The 16,722-nt window shown below is 51.5% G+C and overlaps 1 protein-coding gene and 1 pseudogene across 2 annotated transcripts; one reads left to right on the top strand and one right to left on the bottom strand.

The window, feature by feature from the left end:
- Positions 1 to 871: 871 nt before the first annotated feature.
- Positions 872 to 1,807, bottom strand: LOC309603440 (olfactory receptor 14C36-like; the record flags this gene model as incomplete). Its single annotated transcript, XM_082338290.1, has 1 exon — positions 872 to 1,807. The coding sequence occupies one exon, from the start codon at positions 1,805 to 1,807 to the stop codon at positions 872 to 874; it is 936 nt and encodes a 311-aa protein (XP_082194416.1).
- Positions 1,808 to 12,625: 10,818 nt separating this feature from the next.
- On the top strand, positions 12,626 to 13,582 carry LOC309603439 (olfactory receptor 14A16-like; annotated as a pseudogene). Its single transcript has one exon. The product of its transcript is annotated as an olfactory receptor 14A16-like (transcript).
- Positions 13,583 to 16,722: the final 3,140 nt, after the last annotated feature.

The following is a 16,722-nucleotide window of genomic DNA, read 5'->3' as shown; positions in this document are numbered from 1 at the left end:
AACAGAGCAGCCTGCCTCGAGTGGGTGCTTGGAGAAAGAGATTTCTCTTTTTCATTGATTCTTCCCTGCAGGCACAGAAATGCTCCCTTGCTCTTCTCTGGAGTCACCCCTGCTCCTCAGAGAGCCTTTCTGCAGGCGAGCGTGTCTGTGCTGGCCTGGATGGCAACTCCTGGGTCCTCTCCATGCTCCCTGTAGGGCTCCAAGCTGGCAGTGCTGCTCTGCGGAGCAAGGGGGCTGTGGTGCACTAACCATGCTGGTCAGGGTGGGGAGCAGACCCAACTGGATGGGGATCGCTTCTGCTGAGCCCTTTTCCTTCTTCCCTGATTGCTCAGTAGCCAAGGATGGGGCTGAGCAGGACTATGGGGTCTCTCTAATGGCACAAAAGATGAGGGAGAGCTGCCCTAGATCCAGCCTGTGGGGTTTCCAAGAGGTCCATGGCCGTGGCTCCAGAGAAGCAGCAGCCCTGACTCAAAGGCAGCAGAGAGGGAGTGCCTGCCGAGGCAGCAAGGGCACCTCTGAGGGCCACAGAGCTGCTCCTCCATGCAGCATCAGGACTTTTGGCTCCTTTACCCCATCTGCATGCTGGCACTGTGCCCCCAGCTCCAGATCAGATTTGAAGAGATGGGAGCTCAGCCAAATTCTTTTCTGCTGTTTTCTTTATTTATGCAAGGAGACTGGTTCTGTAGGCACAATAAGATAGTAGCTCAGAAAAAAAAAAAAAAGCTGAATGCCAAGAAGTGGGATGAATAACACTATTTGCAATTAATATTACCACAGGTATAAAAAAGAAATATAAAATAAAGAACAGAACAAAAGATAGTCGTGACTTTTCCTGAGGTAACCTGGGAGTTTTATAAGGATGATGGGTACCTTAAGGATGCTGAAATAGTATGTGTTCAAATACTTTCTTCAGGGCATCCTTGATCTCCTTGTTCCTCATGCTGTAGATGATGGGATTCACTGTTGGAGGCACCACTGAGTACACAACAGCCACCACCAGATCCAGGGACTGGAAGGAGATGGAGGGAGGCTTCAGGTAGGCAAAATAAGAGGTGCTGACGAAGAGGGAGACCACAGCCAGGTGAGGGAGGCACGTGGAAAAGGCTTTGTGCCGTCCCTGCTTAGAAGGGATCCTCAGCACGGCCCTGAAGATCTGCACGTAGGACAGGATGATGAAAACAAAACACCCGAAGAGCAAACAGGCACTAACTGCAAGAAGCCCAGCCTCCCTGACATAGAAGTGTGAGCAGGAGAGCTTGAGGATCTGCGGGATTTCACAGAAGAACTGGTCCACAGCATTGCCTTGGCAGAGTGGTAGTGAAAATGTATTGGCAGTGTGCAGCACAGCATTGAGAAACCCAGTGCCCCAGGCAGCTGCTGCCATGTGGACACAAGCTCTGCTGCCCAGGAGGGTCCTGTAGTGCAGGGGTTTGCAGATGGCAACGTAGCGATCATAGGCCATGACAGTGAGAAGAAAATACTCTGTTACGATCAGGAAGGGAAGCAGAAATATCTGCGCAACACATCCTGCGTAGGAGATGGCCCTGGTGTCCCACAGGGAATTAGACATTGAATTGGGAACAGTGGTGGAGATGGAGCCCAGGTCGAGGAGGGAGAGGTTGAGGAGGAAGAAGTACATGGGGGTGCGGAGGCGGTGGTTGCAGGCTACGGCGGTGATGATGAGGGCGTTGCCCAGGAGGGCAGCCAGGTAGATGCCCAGGAAGAGCCAGAAGTGCAAGAGCTGCAGCTTCCGCGTGTCTGCGAATGCCAAGAGGAGGAACTGGGTGATGGAGCTGCTGTTGGACATCTGATCCCTTTGTTCATGAGGTACTGCCAAAGGAGGAAAACACGCTCACAAGTTAGGACTGCTCTGAGCAAAGCTATTCCCATTCCCTGCCCCCTCCAGCTCGCCACCCCACCTCCCCAGCATACATTGCTTTTCTCCTCTCTTTCAGGACCTTAGTGCATCCCCCAAGTTGGAGCTCTGGTTTGTGCTGGCTGAGTCTGATGGGAGGAGCAGGGCTTTGCCCACAAACTCTGAACGAGTCATCCCTGCTCTACAGCACTGGGCACGTGGGAAAGTGGGTGACAGACATTAGGGCTTACACAAACCTAAGGACACAGCGGAATATTTTGGAAGTGGCTCTGATGCTGAGTAAACCTGGATGTGTTTTATCAAGCCAAAGGGCCAAGCTGGACAGACCAGCACTGAGAAGACGACATCCAGTTGGTGTCCATGGCCAGCAGCTCCAGGGAAGCAGTAGCCCTAACACACAGATTATATCTGTAACCCACTTGTAATATAGAGGAGCTGAGAGATGCTGCTCAGCATCTTCCAGCAGGACAACACTAGGGAAACTCCTGGATGTGCTAAAAATGCAGTGATGTGAGCAGAGCCAGCTCAGTCCTCGGCCCCACACACTGCACTGTCCAGAGCCCCACAGGTCAGAACGAACTTAGGGGCTTTGCTCCCATGGACACAGCTGCATCTCAGGACCTGCAGCTTTGGTGTGTGAGCTGCATCTGAACTTGCCTTGTTCCCAGAGAGTCCAAGGGTAAGAACCAGGGAAGCATGGACAGGAGGGGAAGATGGAGAAATGCCTCAATGCTCTTGCCAAGGGAGCACTTGGGAGTTTATCCTCCTGGGGATCAACCTGCAGAGAATTCGACTCAGCTTGAGAACCCATGGCCTTGACGGCAGAAGCTCTGCTGGGTGGGAGAGGAGACCAAGGGGTTGCTCAACAGAAGGCATCTGCACTGCACAGGACGGCAGGGAGGTGCCAGAATCCCCTTCCCAAGACCTTTATGGTAGCAGTTCAGTCTCACTCCCTGCCCATGTCTCTGCTGCCTGGAGCTGTCCCTGCTGGCAGTTGCTTCTCTGTCCCCACATCTCCTCCCTGTCAGTGCTCACAGACGCTGTCCCACCCGCTGTATGCTCAGCTGTGCAGACCCCTCCTGGAAGCAGGGCACTGCCCAGGGGCAGCTCGGTGGTTGCAGGCTCTGATGGGAATGTCAGACCAACCCTGACAAGGCTGAAAAGGTGCTACTGGTGCTGTCTGTAAGGCACAGGGTGTTGATTTCTGATACTCCCAGGTTTATTCATCTCTAAGAGAAACAGATTTGGACTTTAAGTGCCTCCTCCCAGAGATGTGAATTTCTATGTCCCATTGCCCATCCAGACAAGCAAGAGCAGAAGACAGAAAGAACGTGATCCTACCTTTCAAGTAGGCACTGCCTTGATGTGCTTCTTGAAAAGTTCCCTTGGAATTATCCTGAGGACGATCTGAGGCTGTGAGCAACCCTGACCCATGCAGCACTCTCACGAAAGCAGAAGGATCCTGCCCTGCCGGGGGTCATTCCTTCCACGCACAGCTTCTCCCCGCAGTGCCGTGGGGAGCTCCCTGCTCTGGGACACAGCCCCTTGTGGCACAGGACCCTGCTCTGAAGGACAGCCCCGGGCACCCCTGGCTGTACACCCGGCTTCACAGCCCTGCAGCCATCCCTGGCAGAAGGCAGCCATCATGCCCTGTCTGTGCAGGGAATCCCTGCTCCGGAGCACGTCCTCCTCCTCTACATCAGAGAGAGATCCCACAGGCTGTGGGCTATGGCAGCTTTATGAGATCCCTCCAGGAAGCTAATTTGCATTGCCCTGTACCCGGAGACCTACCGTGTCAAGGGCTGAGAAGATTCTTCCTCCACTGAGCTCTCAGCATCCTCCCACTCCTCACTGCCCTTAACCTCTCTCTGGCTCACAGGTCTGCCCTCAGTGCCTGCAGGCAGCACCCTCAGCCCTGTTGTGCTTTGCAGAGGAGCTGCTCCTGGGCAGAGCTCTCTCTCTACACCAGTGCCCCATTGCCGTGAGTTCTCTCCATCCCAGGAGCCCGGCCCAGCTCAGCAGAAAGGACCAACCCAAGGCATTTTAATGACCCCTCTGGTGGGTTTGGGGCTGAGTCAAAGAACCTCAGACACTGAGAAGAAGCTGAAGAAATCTCTCAACAAGTCAAAGTCAGATGAAAACTCCCTTATTGGAGCTTTAATGGGTCCCACTGAGGGACATTACTGACAAAGCCTCCCTGGGGCTCATTAGAGCAGAAAATGGGAGACACTCATGACAGGTAGGCAAAGGCAAGGAAAAGGTGGCTCTGATGTTGAGTAAACGTGGATGTGTTATATAAAGCCAAAGGGCCAAGCCCTTACCCTCAGCCCCTGAGAAGGGAGATCCTGTCCCTCACACATTGCCCAGGGCTCTTCCTGGGGCAGTATGATGTGGGAATGTGCAATGTCAAGTGCAGGACTATGGTACGACACCTCCTAGGCTCCTGGGTATGGACAAGGAGGCCATGAGGCCCTGTTGAATTAAGGGTATGGTGTCTCCTCACAGGTATCAGTGGCAGAGACAACAGCCATAGCCAAAGTGATGAAGACCTCGGCTGCGCTGGGAGCTTTCAGCATTGCCACATTCCTCTGTCATCTCCACCACAGGTTGTCCTATGGCGTTGCATCACCCACGCCTCTTTCCCTGCAGGCTGCAGACTTTTACCCTGCTAACCCACCTTGCTCTCACCAGACCATCTTCCTTCCTTTACTGATCTCTCTCTGTCCTCCCTAGCCATTCCTTGAAACACAAAGCCTTGGGCTGATCCGGACTCCCTCGGGGTGACCTGTTCCACCACAGCGCTGCCCTTTGAGTGACATTCCTTCTTTCTCCTCTTGTCCAGTATGGACCTTCCAAGCTACAGTTTGTGGCATTATTTCTTTCACATGCTGTTTCCCACTATGAAGAAAAGCTCTGCCACCTCTGAAACTACCCTTCAGGTGCTCTCAGGCTACTCCTATACTGCCCTGAGCATGTCTGTCTCTGCCACTGGGCCAAAGATGCCCAGGTCCCTCAGCCACTGCACAGAGGTCGTCTGCGCTAAGTCCCCACCCTAGCTTACCTCCACTGGACACTCTCCTGTTCCTCCCTACTTCTCCAACATGGGGAGCTGCACAGTGCAACGCACCCATGTGTGTGGGGCCACACCAGTGCTGAATCAAACAAGATGATAACTCAAGTTGTGTGAGTGGTCCGCGCTCCTCCTAATGCATCCCCATATGCAGCTGCCTTTGTCCATGGTGTGCACACACCACTGGCTCACATGGTGTCCCTTGTAGTGCCCAGGCCCTTCTCGTCAGGGTTACAGCTCAGCATGTCAGGTCCCAGGTGACCCTGATGTACAGGGTTATTATTCCCCCCGATGCAGGACTGGACACTTCTCCTTGAGACATTTACAGACGTTTCTGTTGGCCAAGTCCCAGAGTTTCTGAAGGTCCCCCTGGACTGGAGCTCCACTTGGTCAGCTGTTACTGTTTCCATGCAGATGGCTCATCCTTGTTGGGGTGTCTCTTAACAGGGTAACAGCATGGGGAGTTGCAGGGCACTAGAAATATCACCTCCTGGAGAAACTGGGGGGGTCTGGTACTGATAAGACCGTGGGTCTGGACCTAGAGGGGAAGTTGCCCTGATGTGAGAGAGCAGCATGGAGCTCTGCTTGGGGATGTACTATGAGTCAGCTGAGAGCTGAGGGGTCAGAAGAACATGGGCAACACCGTGGTGGGTGGATGTCTGCTCCAGACCTCTTGATCAGGAGGATGATTTAGGTAAGGCCTTCTTCAAACAACTGCAAGGAGCATCATGTTTGAAGACCCTGGTCTTCATGGGGGACTTAAACTACCCCAATATCTGCTGAAGAGGCAACATAGCGAGGTGCAAACCACCCAGAATATTTTTGGAGCTCATTGATGACATCTTCATGACAAGAGTGACTGAGGAGCCCGTGAGGTGAGGTCCCCTCTGGGACTTCACACTTACAAACAAGGAAGAGCTGGTCACGAACATGAAAGTCAGGGATGAGAAGGTAGAATTGAGGCTCCTGAGAGAAGGGAGCAGGGCCAAGAACAGGACTTCAGGAGAGCAGGCTTTGTCCTGCTGAGGGACCTGCTTGGAAGGATACCATGGGATAGGGCCCTGCAGGGAAGAGGGGTGCAGAGAGCTCTTTGATGGTCAAGAATCTCCTCTTCAAGCTCCAGAATGGTCCACCCTGACATGCCGGAAGTAAAGCAAAGGTGGCAGGAGGCTGGCGTGGATGAAAAAGGAGCTCGTGGCAAAAAGCAAGCATGAAGAGGAAACACAGGGAAGGTAGAAGATGGCTGCCTTCCGACCCCAATGATCTGCACTGCCGGCCTGTGGGTGAGTTCCCCTCGAGATACTCAGGCATGGCGGTAGTGAACTGTGGATCTTGTTTGGCAGCATAGAGTTGATTTTTGTAATAATGGAAGGCAAAGTATAGTGAAGAGGTCACCGTTAGATGAATTGTTGCAACACTGGAAATGTATTGATGAGATGGCCAAGTTGAGCTCTTTACATTCCAGAATCTACAAAAATCAGAGAGAAGTTTCCCCTTCAGGTTGGAAACTGAGGAAAAATCTCACAGGACACAGGCGAGTTCTAGCAGAGAGGGGGGCATCACAGAAAAAGTGATGAAGGTCATGGAATGCCCAAAGGCAAAGTGAACACCTGATAAGTCCTCAGGATAAGTTCCTCAGGAAGAAGTACAAGGGGCTGTGAAGGCTTGAGTCCTCCACTGTGATGAGCACCATCAGGCCATTCCTTATGAGGACCATGAGGTAGATGATCAGGAAGAGTGTGAAGCGCAAGCCGGTTGGTGTGATCAGAAAAAGAAATCCAAGTCCAGCACTGTGATTTCTCATGCAACTTCTTGGGGTCATTTTCTTCACATAAAATAATCCAAACAGGCTGTTAGAGGATGGCGGTGGCTCATCCACCATCACATACAGCTCACCTCAAGCACAGAATCATAGAATCACAGGAAGGTTTGTGTTGGAAGAGACCTTTAAAGCTCATCTAGTCAACCCCGCCCCCGTCATGGCTGTAGTGGGTTGATCCTGGCTGGATGCCAGGTACCCACCAAGCCACTCTATCACTCCCCCTCCTCAGCTGGACAGGGGAGGGAAAATATAACGACAGGCTATAAGCTTGCGGGTCAAGAAAAGGACAGGGAGAGATCACTCACCAAATACCATCATGGGCAAAACAGACTCAGCTTGGGGAAGTTAACTTAATTTATTGTCAATCAAATCAGTATACAGTAATGAGAAATAAAATCAAATCTTAAAACACCTTCCCCCCACCCCTCCCTTCTTCCCAGGCTCAACTTCACTCCTGATTTTCTCTACATTCTCCCCCACGAGCAGCACAGGGGGATGGAGAATGGGGATTGTGGTCAGCTCGTCACACGTTTTCTCTGCCACTCCTTCCTCCTCACACTCTTCCCCTGCTCCGGCATGGGGTCCCTCCCACAGGAGACAGTCCTACATGAACTTCTCCAACATGAGTCCTTCCCACAGGCTGCAGTCCTTCATGAACTGCTCCAGCATGGGTGCTTTCAACGGGGTGCAGTCCTTGAGGAACAGACTGCTCCAGCGTGGGTCCCCCACAGGGTCACAGGTCCTGCCAGCAAACCTCCTCCAGAGTGGGCTCCTCTCTCCACGGGTTCACAGGTCCTGCCAGGAGCATACGCCAGCGTTGGCTCTCCACAGGGTCACAGCCTCCTTCAGGCATCCACCTGCTCCAGCACAGGGTCCTCCACAGGCTGCAGGTGGATATCTGCTCCACCGTTAACCTCCATGGGCTGCAGGGGGACAAGTTGATTCTCCATGGTCTTCCCCACAGGTTGCAGGGGAATCTCTGCTCTGGGGCCTGGAGCACCTCCTCCCCTCCTTCTTCACTGACCTTCGTGTCTGCAGAGTTGTTCCTCTCACATTTTCTCACTCCTCTCTTCCAGCTGCTGTTGTGCAGCAGCTTTTTCCCCTTCTTAAATATGTTATCACAGAGGTGCTACCACCATTGCTGATTGGCTCAGCTTTGGCCAGCAGCAGGTCTGTCTTGGAGCTGGCTGGCATTGGCTCTATTGGAGATGGGGTAAACTTCCGGCACCTTCTCACAGAAGCCAACGCTATAGCCCCCCAGCTATAAAAACCTTGCCACAGAAACCCAATACAGATGGAGACAGACTTTTTAATAGGGTCTGTAGCGATAGGACAAGGGGTAATGGTTTTAAAGTAAAAGAGGGGAGATTCAGACTAGATAGAAGGAAGAAATTATTTACGATGAGGGTCGTGAAACACTGGAAGCCCTGTAGCCCCGCTGCTACCAAAACCTTGCCACACAATTCCAATACAATGTCAAGGGACATCTTTCGCTACATCGGGTTGCTCAAAGCCCCATTCAGCCTGACCTTGAACACTTGCAATGATGGGACATCCATAACTTCTCTGGGAAACCTGTTCCAGTGTCTCACCACCCTCATCGTAAAAAATTTCTTCCTTATATCTAATCTAAACCTAACCTTTTTCAGTTTAAAACCAGTCCCTTTTTCCTCTCACTGCAGGCCTTGGTAAAAATTCTCTCTCCCTATTTCCTGTAACCCCCCTTTATATATTGAAAGGCCATGAGAAGATATCCCCAGGCCCTTCTCTTCTCCAGCCTGAACAACCCCAGCTCTCTCAGCCTTTCTTCACAGGAGAGGTGTTCCAGCCCTTGGATCATTTTCATGCTCATCTTCTGGACCTGCTCCAATGGGTCCATGCCTTTCTTGCACTGGGGATCCCAGAGCTGGACACAGTACTCCAGGTGGAGTCTCACGAGAGCGGAGTAGAGGGGGAGAATCACCTCCCTCGACCTGCTGGCCACACTTCTTTGATGCAACCCAGGATACAACTGACTTTCTGGGCTGCAAGCGCACATTGCCGACCCATGTCCAATTGTTCATCCACTAATATCCCCAAGTCCTTCTCTGCAGATCTCCCCTCAATCTATCCATCCCCCAGTCTGTATTGATACTGGGGATTGCCCCAACCCAGGTGTGGGACCTTGCACTTGGCCTTGTTGAACTTTATGAGCTTCACATGGGCCTGCTCTTCCAGCCTGTCAAGGTCCCTCTCAATGACGTCTTCCCTCTAGTGAATCAGCTGCACCACTCAGCTTGGTATCATCTGCAAACTTGCTGAGGGAGCACTCATTCGCACTGTGTATATCGTTGATGAAGATATTAAACAGTATTGGTCCCAGTACGGACCCTTGAGGGACACCGCTTGTTACAGATTACTACGTGCACATTGAGCCATGGACACCACCATCCAGCATATCCCTTATCTAATAGTCCATCCATCAGATCCATATCTCTCCAATTTAGTGGCAAGAATGTTGTGGGGGACCGTGTGAAAGGTCTTACAGAAGTCCGGATAGATATCATCCATAGCTCTTCCCGCTGCTGCAGTCACTCCATTACAGAAGGTCGCTAGATTAGTCGGGCACAATTTGCCCTTGGTGAAGCCATGATGGCTGTCTAATCACCTCCCTGTCTTCCGTATGTTTTGACAGATCTTCCAGGAGGATCTGCTCCATGATCTTACCCAGCACAGAAGTGAGAATGACTGGTTGGTTGTTCCCAGGGTCCTCCTTTTTACCAGTTTTTAAAAATGGGTGTGATATTCCCTTTTTCCATTCACTGGGGACTTCGCCTGACTGCTATGACTTTTCAAATATAATGGAGATTGGCTTGGCAACTACATCAGCCAATTCCCTCAGGACTCCGTGATGCATCTCGTCGGATCTCATGGACTTAAGTATGTTCAGGTACCTCAGGTGGTCTTGAACCTCCTACAATGGGAAGGACTTCATTCCCTCAGTCCCTGCTTTGAGTTTCGGGGACTTCACAGAGGTGGGAAGAGTGGTGGCCAGTGAAAACTAAGGCAAAAAAATTCTATCTCAGCCTTCTCCGTGTCAGTTGGTGCTAGTTGTCCTGTCTTATTTGGGGGGGCGGGGGGGGGCTGGGCGTGGAGAAGGGGAAGGGGAAAGGAGAATACATTTTCTTTAATCTTTCTTTTCTGATCAACATATCTGTAGAAACCCTTCTTATTATTCTCCACGTCTCTTGCCAAATTCACTTACAACTGTGCCTTAGATTTTCTGATCCTATTCCTACACATCCAGGCAGCATCCCTATATTCTTCTAAGGATACACATCCCTGTTTCCACTGCCTGTGCATTTCATTCTTACACTTTTGTTTGACCAGGAGGTCTTTACTGGGCCATGCCGGTCTCCTGCCTTTCCTGCCTGATTTCTTACACATCGGAATCAAGAGCTCTTCTGTGCCAAGAAAGATTTCCTTAAAGAGCTGCCAGCTCTGTTCAGTCCTGTATCCCTGAGGGCAGTGTCCCAGGGCCTCCTATCCACTAACTCCTTAAACAATCAAACATTTGGCCTCCTAAAATTCAGGGTCTTGACCTTACTCTTTGCCTAGCCCATATCCTTTGAGATCGTGAATTACACCAGGGCATGATCATTGCAGCCCAGGCTGCCATCAGTCTTCACATCCTTAAGTAGTTCATCTGTGTTGGTAAGCAACAGGTCTTGTAACACGTCGCCTCTGCTCTGGATGTCTACCACCTGGCCTAAGAAATAATCCTCAATGCACTCCAAGAGTCTCCTGGACCACTTACAGCTCACTGTGCCACTTTTCCAGCAGATGTGCAGGGGACTGAAGTCCTCCAGCAGGATCAGAGCCTGCGAGTGCGATGCTTCCTGTAATTGAAGTACAAACGCTTCATCAACAATCTCCTCTTGGTCGGGTGGCCTGTAGTAAACACCAGCCACGAGGTTTCCTTTCTTGGCTTAGCCCCTAATTTTTACCCATAACCTCTCAACCTGTTCATCGCTGTTTTTCAAAGACAGCTCTGTGCAGTACTAACAAATTAGGGTCAGGTCAGTTGTCCTAAATGTGGGCATCTTCTTTCATTTCTGTTGGTGAAGGGGGTTCCCCACCAGCCTATAAGAAGATGTTCCCAGGTGCTGCCCTGTCGCTATGAATTGCTCCATTAGAGCTTGCAGTTACCTTCAGGTATCTTGGACCACCTCCTGAACCTCAAATTTCACCAGGTGTTTGAGCAGCTCACTGCACCCTCCAGCTTCATTAATTAGCATCAGAGCTGAGACAAGGAGCTCACATGCAGGTGGCCATTTGGTGCACACCTGAACTGAGGCAAGAGGAATCCCACCTCCTGTGGGACTGTGGAAGGCATGGAGGGAAGCTGAGTCCCCCTCTAGCCCTAGGAGACCCAGAGTGAGATGCCTGCATTGCCTCAGCCGAATCCCTTCCCTCAGCAGGGGTAAAGGAGATCTGTCACTGCCTGGGTGTCCTGTCTAACACTGTGACAAGAAGAAGTGATTCTTAGACATAAATCTTTTTCTGAGAAGAGAAATGCCACTGCTGGGAGTAAGTGTCTCTCCCTGGCTGGGGAAGGGAACATCAGTGACTCCTTCAGCCTGTTTCACAGCAGGTTCCCCTGGAGCCCCAGGGACACCTGCAGGGAGCCCCGAGGAGGCAGAGAAAGTGCTGCCTTGGGCTGGTCCTCAGCTCCTGAGCTGGGCTGGGCTCCTGGGACAGAGAGAGACAACTCTGCCCAAGAGCAGCTCCTCTGCAAAGCACAGCAGGGCTGAGGGCACTGCCTGCAGGGACAAAGAGAGAGGAGTGAAGCAGAGAGAGCTTAAAGGCAGTTTGGAATGGGAGAATGCTGAGAGCTGACTGGGGGAGAAATCTTCACAGCCGTCTATACGGTAAGTCTCTGGGTAAAGGGAAGTGAAGCTGTGGTTCCTGGAGGGATCTCCTGAAGCTGGTACATCACACAGCCTGTAGAATCTTTAAGAAGAACACTCACAGGTTTCCTAGTGTAGAGGAGAAGGAGGACATGCTCCTGAGCAGGGATTCCCTACTGCACCATCAGAGGGACAGGGCATGATGGCTGCCTTCTCCCAGGAACAGCTGCAGAGGTGTAAATCCAGGTGTGCAGCTGGAGGTGCCCAAGGCAGTCCTTCAGAGCAGGGTCCCTATGTCCCCAGGGGGCTGTGTGCTGGGCAGGGACTCTGCCCCCTGCCAGGGTCAGCACTCAGCCTGCCCGGGGAGCTCCCCATGGCACTGCGGGGAGAAGCTGTGGGTGGAAGCAGTCGCTCCCAGCAGGGCAGGGCAGGGTCTTTCTGCTGTTGAGAGGCTGCTGCATGCGTCCAGAGTGCTCTCAGATCCAGATCACCCCCAGAATGTTTCTGAGGTGACTTTTCAAGAGGAAAGTTTATGTGGGGGTTACCTGAAAGTGAAGGAGACTGTGCTTTGAGTTTTCTACTCTTGGTTAGCTGGGTGATGAATGAGAAATTAAAATGAGTGCAGTAAAAATGCTGACAATTTTTGCTCCAAAAGAACACTCCCCTGGTAAACTTACGAGTGGGTAATATCTGACCTAAATTCTGAGCAGGAAAGCTTATTCCCCTCCCTGCTGCACTGTATGGCAGAACTGCACACTCTGGAGCACACAGCAGATCCCCTGCTCCTCACAGCACATTCAAACAGACAGCAAAGGAACTCCAGAAAAGGAGCTGAACGAAGACGTTACCAAGGAATAAGACAATTGGAGCATTTCTATGAGAAACATTGAGTTTTATGCCAAGGTGTTTGTCCTAACCTGTCAATGACTTCTCTTCCTTGGACAGGTCCCTGTGCCCAGAGGCAGCAGATGTCCAACAGCAGCTCCATCACCCAGTTCCTCCTCTTGGCATTCGCAGACACGCGGGAGCTGCAGCTCTTGCACTTCTGGCTCTTCCTGGGCATCTAGCGGGCTGCCCTCCTGGGCAACGCCCTCATCATCACCGCCATAGCCTGCGACCGCCACCTCCACACCCCCATGTACTTCTTCCTCCTCAACCTCTCCCTCCTCGACCTGGGCTCCATCTCCACCACTGTTCCCAATTCAATGTCTAATTCCCTGTGGGACACCAGGGCCATCTCCTACGCAGGATGTGTTGCGCAGATATTTCTGCTTCCCTTCCTGATCGTAACAGAGTATTTTCTTCTCACTGTCATGGCCTATGATCGCTACGTTGCCATCTGCAAACCCCTGCACTACAGGACCCTCCTGGGCAGCAGAGCTTGTGTCCACATGGCAGCAGCTGCCTGGGGCACTGGGTTTCTCAATGCTGTGCTGCACACTGCCAATACATTTTCACTACCACTCTGCCAAGGCAATGCTGTGGACCAGTTCTTCTGTGAAATCCCGCAGATCCTCAAGCTCTCCTGCTCACACTTCTATGTCAGGGAGGCTGGGCTTCTTGCAGTTAGTGCCTGTTTGCTCTTCGGGTGTTTTGTTTTCATCGTGCTGTCCTATGTGCAGATCTTCAGGGCCGTGCTGAGGATCCCTTCTAAGCAGGGACGGCACAAAGCCTTTTCCACGTGCCTCCCTCACCTGGCTGTGGTCTCCCTCTTCGTCAGCACCTCTTATTTTGCCTACCTGAAGCCTCCCTCCATCTCCTCCCCATGCTTGGACCTGGTGATGGCAGTTCTGTACTCGGTGGTGCCTCCAGCTGTGAACCCCCTCATCTACAGCATGAGGCACCATGAGCTCAAGGATGCCCTGAGGACATTGATTAGACATTTTTTCAGCAGCCATAGACTGCATACCTTCCTCTGCAAATGACTGCCAGCGTATCTTGTGGCAGGTCAAGCCTGCCATTCCTGCTCTTTTTTTCCCTTCTTTTTTTCTTTTTTCCATTTCTGATGATGCTGTCTGCAACGAAATGTCATCATTATTCATCCCCTCCTACTTAAGAATCCACCTGTCTTGTGTGATCCAGTGACTTCGTGTAAATGGGGAGTCAGTGTCTCTGTGTGTTTAAGCAAAATAAATGAACCTGCAGCAACTTCTTTGTCTGAGATCCATCATCATCAGACTATGAATGAAAAGGAAATGAAAAGACCTTTCTGGCTGCAGCAGCTTGGGGCAGGCCACTCTGTCACTGGGGCAGCAGGAGCTGCTTGAGGACCCCCGGCCTGAGCTCTTGTGCTGGCCTGGGGAGAGGGGATGGCCCAGAGGGGCTTCAGACCTCTCAGAATATCCTGGAGAGGAGGTCACTGGGTCCAATTGACCACCACAGGTGTCCCCCATCTCTGGGGCTGAGCCTTCTGTGTCCCCCAGGAGCTGCTGTGCCCTTCAGAGGGGCTGGGGCTGTGGGGTGAGTACCCAGAGCTCTGCAGCGGCCTGCGGTGTGCACTGCCGTGGGGCCAGCCCAGGCTGAGCAGTGCTAGGAATTGGGCAGGGAAGGTGGAAGAGCTTGGAGGGAGCCGGGTTGTGCTGGAAAGTGCCCAGGAGTGAAAAACATCAGTGTATAGCTTGTACTGTGTGACCTTGCAGGGTGAGGTCTCATACCAGGGGTTTGTGGTGCCGAGCCAGGGGTTGTGGAAGGGATCAAAGACAACAGGTGCAGGAGAGAGGAGGCCAGTCCGTGCCCTTTATGTATGGACAAACCGGGAAGGTGGCCCAGAGCCTTTGTCACCCCCCAGCCTCTCTCACCAGCCATTTCCAGCCCTGGCCGTTCACCCCAGGTTAATGGGTAAGTCTCGCTGTGAGGCCATCTCCATCCTCCTGCTGGACTCAGTGCCTGCATCGGGGAAAATGGCCAGCCCTGCCTGGGCTCCATCCTGGCCCAGACTGCAGCAGACCCCAGAACAGGGCTGTCGGCGAATCCCCACATGGGACGCAGCTGGGGCTGGGGCTTCCAAAACATGATGGCCATGGAGAGAAGGGGCAAAGATGACTGTCATGGGGATGTTGTGGGGGACCTTTACCCAGCCCTGAATGCATACTGCTGTGTGGTGTGCCTTCACAACAGGGCTGTGAGGCCATGAGCGGGGTAGTGGTGCTGGGACAGTGCAGGGAAAAAGCGCTGAGAGGGACCATGAAGCAGCTGCCAAGAGGTGACAACAAGGACAGGTTACACAGAAGGGATTTATATAAGTTGCCTTGTTGTGGAGGTATGCTTTGGGGAACAGCAAAGCTCACCTGGAGTTGGAGGCTGTAAGAAAAGTGAAGAGCAAAAAGAACTTCGATCGCTGGTGAGAGAGCAAGGCTGAACATGGAAAATGCAGGGCTGCCACTCAATGGGGAGGGGGATTTCATAACAGCAGATACAGGTGGGGCTGAGGGACTTAATGTTGACTTTGTCTGAGTCTTTACTGATGTTGTGGTTTAACCGCAGCCAGCAAGTAAGCACCACAGAGCCGCTCGCTCACTCCCCCCACCCCAGTGGGATGCGGGAGAGAATTGGAAGGGTGAAAGTGAGAAAACTCGTGGGTTGAGATAAGAAAAGTTTAACAATGGAAGTAAAATGAAATAGAATAGTAGTAATAGTAATAATAATATACATAGTACAATAATAATATACAAAGCAAGTGATACACAATACAATTGCTCACCACCTGCCGACCGATGCCCAGCATGTCACCGAGCAATTGCTGCCCCCCAGCCAACTCCCCCCAGCTTATATACTGAGCCTGACGTCATATGGTATGGAATAGCCCCTTGGCCAGTCTGGGTCAGCTGTCCTGGCTGTGCCCCCTGCCAGCTTCTTGTGCAGCTGGCAAAGCATGGGAAGCTAAAAAGTGCTTGACTGGTGTAAGCACTACTTAGCAACAACCAAACCATCAGTGAGTTCTCAACATTATTCTCATCCTAAATCCAAAACACAGCACTATACCAGCTACTAGGAAGAAAAATCAACTCTATCCCAGCTGAAACCAGAACAGTATCCACCCCTTATGCTATACCATCTACGTCATGCCCAGGGCTTACACTTTCCAATACATTCCAATTCATCACCACCACTTTTCCAGTCTTTTGAGATAGATAGATAGACAGACAGATAGACAGATAAATAGATAGATGATAGATAGATAGATAGATAGATAGATAGATATACACACACACATAGATATAATTTCCCTAGTCTATGGGCTATCCCTCCACAAATGTTTGTTGAGTTCGTTTAGTCCATGACTTTGGGCTCCATCTGTCCTAACAGTCTTTCAGGGCAGGAGAGATGGTGTGCGGTGTTGGATTGTTGCATGCTGAAGCCAGTTCTGGTTCCATCACCGCTGCAGTTTGCTCGGTTTCCTCAGAGATCATTCTTCATTAATTTGGGTGATTCTTACTGTATACTGTAGATATGGCACATAGTAATCATAGAAGTGATGACATCCAGTATTATATAGCAACTAACATGATACAATTCACTTCATTGGCTATTTTCACCCAAAATCAAATCTCCTTGAGGTACACATCGGACTTCCCCATCCTCCTGCATCACCCACCAAGTGCATCCAGGTCCTTGAGCAAAAGCAATCCCACGAATGCATTTACCTCTCCCTGAGGCAGGAGTAACCCAGACTGTCTTCCCCATCATATTTTTTAGGTGCACTACAGGGATTTTATCCCCCTCTACAGTACGTAAAGGTCTTGACTGGGCAGGGCCAGCTCAATTGGCAGATCCCCTGGTGTTGACTAACAAGGTGGCCTTTGCTAGATGTGTATCCCAATGTCTGTATGTCCCAGCACCCATTGCTCTCAGTATAGTCTTTAACAGTGCATTATATCATTCGATTTTCCCAGAGGCTGGCGCACGATAGGGGATGTGAGATACCCGCTCAGTGCCATGCTCTTTGGCCCAGGTGTCTATGAGGGTGTTTCGGAAATGAGTTCCGTTATCTGACTCAATTCTTTCTGGGGTGCCATGTCACCATAGGACTTGCTTTTCAAGGCCCAGGATAGTGTTCCGGGTGGTG

This window comes from Platalea leucorodia (assembly GCF_965183815.1).
Source record: "Platalea leucorodia genome assembly, contig: HAP1_HAP1_SCAFFOLD_90, whole genome shotgun sequence".
Taxonomy (NCBI): domain Eukaryota; kingdom Metazoa; phylum Chordata; class Aves; order Pelecaniformes; family Threskiornithidae; genus Platalea; species Platalea leucorodia.
Note: the sequence above shows the minus strand (reverse complement) of the source record. Positions and strands in the feature narration are given on the sequence as shown.